Source organism: Antechinus flavipes, chromosome 2 (genome assembly GCF_016432865.1).
Source record: "Antechinus flavipes isolate AdamAnt ecotype Samford, QLD, Australia chromosome 2, AdamAnt_v2, whole genome shotgun sequence".
Lineage (NCBI taxonomy): Eukaryota > Metazoa > Chordata > Mammalia > Dasyuromorphia > Dasyuridae > Antechinus > Antechinus flavipes.
In genome coordinates this window covers 4036785-4043146 of record NC_067399.1, presented here as the reverse complement: position 1 = coordinate 4043146, position 6362 = coordinate 4036785, and the positions used below count along the sequence as shown (strand labels likewise).

General features: G+C 50.4%; 1 protein-coding gene across 8 annotated transcripts in view; it reads right to left on the bottom strand.

Annotated features, from left to right (window-relative positions):
• Positions 1–278: 278 nt before the first annotated feature.
• PUM2 (pumilio RNA binding family member 2) overlaps positions 279–6362 on the bottom strand; it is a 78240-nt gene continuing 72156 nt past the window's right edge. For all 8 annotated transcript variants that reach the window (XM_051974091.1, XM_051974094.1, XM_051974095.1 and 5 more), the window contains 5 exons: positions 5886–6023; positions 5300–5425; positions 4413–4534; positions 3259–3451; positions 279–3131 (listed from right to left, as the gene is read on the bottom strand). In XM_051974091.1, the coding sequence (XP_051830051.1) occupies positions 3000–3131; positions 3259–3451; positions 4413–4534; positions 5300–5425; positions 5886–6023 (711 nt within the window). In that variant the 3' untranslated portion in view covers positions 279–2999. The remainder of the gene's footprint in view (positions 3132–3258; positions 3452–4412; positions 4535–5299; positions 5426–5885; positions 6024–6362) is intronic.

The window sequence follows — 6362 nt, the reverse complement described above, 5'->3', positions numbered from 1 at the left end:
AAATAAACTTCATAGCCCTGGTAAGGGGGATGATCGTCCTCTGCTGCCACATCTGGCCCGCGGGCCGGAGTTTGAGGACCCCTGTTCTAGAGTTAGTGAAACCACTTTATTTCTGTCCCTTTCCTCCCCTCCACGACCCCTTAAATCACAAAATTATCCACAGCGGTTTCTAGCCCATCCCCAAGTCCCCAAGCAGCCTACAAGTGGGCAGCTCATGCAAGTTAAGCGAGGTGTCAATGATTTGCTTTTATCTCCCTAGAGAAAAACACAAGACCAGGTTTATTTCATACAATGTTATTCACACTTTTTCAATTCCTAGTTTATACAGAATATACAAATAAGTGAATAAAACATTATTCCATATGAACCAAAAAGAGCCAGGACTTATCAGACTAAACAAACTGGTCCAGAAACAATGCATATCAAAAGGAGACACTCGTGTGCAAAAGCTGAATGGTTCTGCCCAAACAAACTTCCCCTTCAGGCTTCACCCTAACTGCAACCCAGATGAACACAAAGGCTTAGGAAGGTGGGTTTGGGGTGGGACAGGCAGGAGATGACCCCGCAAGGTAACCCTCCGAGATCTCGCCAACGTCACGAAGGAGTTTTCGCCAAACGGGCCTCCGAGGGCCGGGGAGATGAAACGTCGCCGTCTGGACTTGAGCGGTCTCAGACCGGCTGACCGCTTCTCCACGAGTGGACACACTCCCTGGATGGGACTCAGGGTTCCTGACCCTGTTTCTAAGGAAGACCAGCTTGGGGACACCAAAGGGACCTAGGATAGCATCCCACATTCGGGTTCCTGATGGGGTCAATGACAGAAACATGTTCTGGTCAAAAACTGGGAACGGGGGACGAAAGCCTCGTTAGGAGACCAGCGTCCCTGCCCGGGACCGGCAAAGTAGAGATGGATGGCATGGGTGGAAACGACTGATGAGCTCCGTGTGGTCAAAGACCACGGCCGTGGTGGTCTAACTGAGCTTGCCAAACACTCCCTAAGCCAGCAGAGAGAGACACCAATGAAAAATTGGCTAAATTCTCTCTCTTCTTCACCAAGGAATGTTTTTCTTTTGCTAGTATAATGCTTCAACTTTAAATCCGAAAAACATATTCCTGGCACCCCCCTCCCCCCAATTCCTGCTGTCAGTACAGATTCATGATACGAATGATTAAAAAGCTACAACTCTCTAAAGCAGGATTGCCCCCGGAGAGGGTTCCTTCTCTTCTGAAGAGCCTGGAAAAAATGCCCTTTGACATGATCCAATGACTGAAATGGCACAAAACCAAAATGGGCCAACAGAAATGTTTTATACAAAATACAAAGCACTTTCTTTATCTTTCAGAAACTGAATATACAAAGCAAGCTTTTTTTTTCCAAAATATTTCCATAGGCAAAGGATTAAAAACGACTTTAATTATACACATATGGTCACAATTTTGCCTTAAAAAGCTCCTTGGGAAATGTACATAAGGCCTCTTGTAAATGTACATCATCTTCGTGTTACTGTTACAATGTCCAATGTCCAGAGAAAAGAAGGGTATTTTACAGATCTGCTCTTACTTGGGAGCCTATTTAAAAATACAGGACTCTTCTGTACAAAGAAAAAAAATCACACCACATTGAGGAGGATGGAAAAAGCCGTGGCTTCTGCGGTGAGATGCCTTCTCAGTCCAGAACGCTCTGACTAAGCACAATACCCTGACTTCAGTTGAACCCAATCCAATTCTCAAAATGTCTGGAGTAACAGAATCAACAGCTATGTTATAAAACAAAAGGACATTTCTCACAATAGATAAAAAGAAACCTGGTTCAGATTCCTGAAACCATATAAAGATAAAATTTTTTTAAAAATCACTCTTGATTTGGAGAAATAAATTTACATTATACAACACTATATGTCAGGGCAAAAGAGCTGGGGATCTGAATATACACTAAAATGCAATTTTCTCCCCCACCCCCCAAGGGTAAAACAAATTACATTTACAGCATGAAGGTTTACAAATGTACATCTGTACAGCCAAGAAAAGCTTCACTACCAAATTAGCCAAGTTTATAATAAACAATGAACCAAGATCTGCCGTCAAACTGTAAACTTACACCTAAGAACTACACGCATACAATGCATATATTTATAGGAAGCAAAAAAAGCTCTCTGAATATGTCCTCATGCTTCAATGTCGCTTCTACCCAGGCCCTCCCAGCCCCCCCACCCCCATCCCGGCCGACCCCCAGCGGCACGGCCGCCCAGGGAAGGAATCTGGGGCTTCTCAGCCAGGGCAGTTGGGGAGGGGGAGGGGGTGGATGAACAGCCATGATTTTGCTCTGCTACCTCTTACGACCACTACATAGATATGGAGACACGGCGCATCTTCTATACATTGCTAGAGAAATCAGGGCAGTGTCTGTAACTAAAACCAGCTTCACAGCCAGAGGGGGAAGCCTTGCTCTTCTCAGATCCTCTACGTTCTTGTCCTCATTGAGTCACCTGGGCAACAGGTTGTGAATTATCAAAAAACAACTTCACTTCCTCGGTTAGCGAGTAATAATATTTATGCAGGTAATTTGTCAATCTGGTATAAAAGACTTCACAGAAGGGGGGGGAGGAGGACTATTATTCTATATACATTTCTATAAACCTGTTGTGCTATGGGGTAGGAGACCTACCAGATTGCAAGCCAGTTTATTAAAAGAATACTGTACTTTTTCCTTTTAAAAACTATTTTTTGTGACTTTACAAGGTAAAAATTTACAAAATATGTGACAGCTATTTTTGATACAATTACATCATATACAGGCATTCTGTGCTTTGCCAGCAATCCAATCTGATAGGTCTTTAATCAGGGCTGGAGATATTCTATCATTCACCCCCCCAAAATATACACAAGAACCTTAAAAAATGTACAAATGGATGAATCAAGTCAATAAATAGGTCTGCTTAACAAAAAACGGCCACCTTCCGAGTCGAGTTGTGTTTTGATAATTCACCAGAGCAGTGCCCCTACAGCACTCCGTTCGGGGGGCCCCCGACGGGCCCCAGCTCCGGGCTGTTTCTCAGGTAGTACTTTTCCAGCTTGACCAATATGTGTTTCCCGTACGTATACTTGCGCAGAGTGGTGACGTGAGGCCGGATCTGTGGTTGAGAAAGAAACCGCCGTCACCTCTGGGCCGCCCAAATCAAGGGCCCCGAGCCGTGGTCTCCCGGTGGGCCGGCGGCCCCCAGGCCTGGAGCTCCTGGCTTCGCCCTCTGCCTGACCTACCTTGTGCATGAGGACCTTGCGTTGCGCGGGCTCCGCCATGTCGATCATCTTCTGGACGACATAGTTGGCGTACTGGTCCTTCATCATGGTGTATAAGGCACTGTGAGGACCGTCGTTCTGGCAGCAGACCTCGTCGATGAGCAGGGCTCGCTCGGCGCGGGACGCGTGAGACACACACTTCTCCACTACGTTGCTGCCAAGACAGGACAGGCGGGGTCACAGTCTGCTGGGGGGTCGCGGCGCCACATGTCCGGCCGCTGCCCAGCAGCCTGCCTTCTGAGCTCCCCATCCCCGGATCCCTGGGCGTCTTGTGTTAAAAGTCAAGTCCCGTCCACCTCTGATTCTTAAATCAAGGGATTCTCCCTCGGGATCTACAGCTCATCCCGGAGGGTGTTCGGGTTGCTCCGAGGATGTGGCGTCCCAGTGATGGGCATCCTCAGGGGTACCCCAGCTTCCCATTTCCCTTTCCACCATGGGTTTTAAACTGCTTTCCAAGACGGTGTTGTGTTAAAGGGAACAAGCAATCAGGAGTCTCTCTGCTCCACAGAGCATGGGGCGTACCAACCCCTAGGAAAGCTTGCCTTGCCCAGGACCCGGGCACCTAAAAGCCACCGGCTGGTGAAAGGGCACTCCAAACCACCTTCCTGGAGCTCCAGGGACCAGTGGAGGAGCTTCTCACTGGGGCTCCTGCCCAAGAACTGGATTGGGCACACACAAAACTTGGCATTTCCAGCTCGTTCTGTGGGGGAAACACGGTGGGCAGACTTGGGCACCCTCCCTGTGCCAACCAGTATGGACAGTATTCCCCTATTAAAAGAAGGCCCCGGTTTCCTCTCGCTCAGCTGCTCGCAGAGTCGGGTGGCCTGGGTCGCCGCTGGCCCCGAGGGAGCCCTTCATGTCCCCGAGCATAGAAATGCCCTGGAGACTGTCAGCGCTCCAGCTTTGTGGTCTCAGGACCCTCTGTGCCCAAGAATTGAGGACCCCAATTTTGACAAGAGCTTCTCTCTAGGTCACAGCTTCAACGTTTAACATGTTAAAAACAAAAAGCTCTCCACAAGAGCTCTGATCACATTCAGACAACGGCTCCTCCCCACATCAGCCTGACTCTGAGCCCGCTCCGAGCGCGCTGCTGTGGGGGAACGCCGCAATAATACCTGGCAAATTTGTGCTGGCTGAGGGTCAGGACCTTGCCTCGGATTTCAGAAACAATTTTGCTCTTGTCGTCGGGGCGGCCATGTTCCAGAACATGCTGAATAACATAGTTTCCATACTGATCCTAAACAGAGACCAAGTCACTGATGACACAGAGGAAGCCCCGGGTCCAACGCCATCTCTGGCCACAGCCAGTCCCTCCCGACCTTCTGCACAGACCCCTTCCCTACAGAGACGCCCAGCTGCCCTTGGGCCCCACGCCGCTGCCCATCACTTCACTGCCCAACTCCTGGAAGAAAAGGGCATCTGTGGGCCATCAGCAGGTCTCTGCTCTGTCCTCCAGGGCGGCTGCCCTGCCTACGCCCCATGACCCCTAAGCGCTCATTCACTGCCTTCTGTGTGCCAGGACACAGTGATCCCCCTCACCAGGCTCTGTCTTCGAGAAAGCTGACAGCTTATTGGGCTGAGGGGAAATGTGCTCCAACACGGATAAATTGTTTGGGGGGGGAATAAGGATCAAGGGTCAGGAAGGCTTTCCCGCAGGAGTCTGGAGGAAGACTAGGGATCCCAAGGAAGAGAGGTGTTTGAAAACAAGAAAGTCACCCTTCCTCCAGCCCCATCATACTGTGGCTAAGGATGTTGCTCTGAGGGGGAAGAATGAACCCAGGAAGCAAAAGTGGAGTGAGAAACAGGAAGCCCTGCCCAAGAGGGAAGAAGCCCTCTCCTCCCCAGGCCCCACTTTCTAAACAGCCCCATATGTGATCCTCTTCCTGGTGACTGCCCCAGGAACACTCCCTGCCCCTATTTAGACTATAAGTGCCACAAAGGCAGGGCCTACTTCAGGGCCCAGAGCACAAGCCCCCCTGCCTTGGCCCAAGGTAGCACCTACTTGGACCAGCTGCTCCGTGTGCTGGTGCAGCTCTTCCAGGACTGGCAGGGTCTGCTCGGCCGTGCAGTGCTCCAGGATGCGCTGGATGACTCGGCAGCCATATGGGTGGGTAGAAAGCACGAACACCTTCAGGGGCAGGCACAAAATCAAGTTATGTCGGGACCCCGGGGCCCCTCCTCCTCAGGCCTCTCAGCAAACAGCCCGGCCAGGGAGTTGCTGGGATCGGACAGCCCTCAGAGGCACAAAGAGCCTCATAAACGTGGTCTTCATGACCCCTTTGAAGGAGGGACTGTTAAGATGCAAATTTTACAAATCAGGACACCGAGTCAGGCAGAAAAGTAGCACACAGTCAAGAAGTGTCTGAGGCAAGATTGGAACTCAGGTTCTCCTGACCCATCTCCAGGCCCATCAAAGGGGCAGAGCTGAACCCTGAGACTTAACAGAGTCCCATTGTCCTGCAAGCAAAGACAAAAGGAAACACACCCAGGGAAAGGAACAAAATCTCTTCTAAACAGCGCTGAACGCTGGGAGCAGAAGGAGAGGAGACCTTCCCTTCCCCCACCGTGGCCCGCAGGGCCCTGCTTACCTGTCCTTTAAAAGCATCAATGATGAATTGCAGGGCCTGAGGCTGCACGCACTCGATGCACTTCTGAACCACGTGGTTCCCGTTCTGATCTTTCACGCATTTCAGTACGTGGCCATCCAGCTCCTTGACCATGTCATTCTGTAACAAAGCCACTAATTCACTCCCACAAAGCAAAAGGGTTTGGGGTCAGGGTAGCCCGAGGGGGGAACCCTGTCTGCTGTCTGCTCCAAGGAGTGGTGGGCGGCCCAGGTGGGGTCCCCAACATTCCTGAGGGTGGCCTCAATTAGCTTCAAGTGTCACTGGGATAACAAAATAACCAACCATGCAATGAAACATGGATCAGAATACATTTCACAACAAAGTCAATCTGCGGCCCACAGGGATTCTCACGGATGTTTCGGCAGTCCCTGCTAATCTGACTTTGACCCCACCGGCAAAGGGCAGCTCTAAAGGGCAATGAAGGGTATGGCAGTTGGT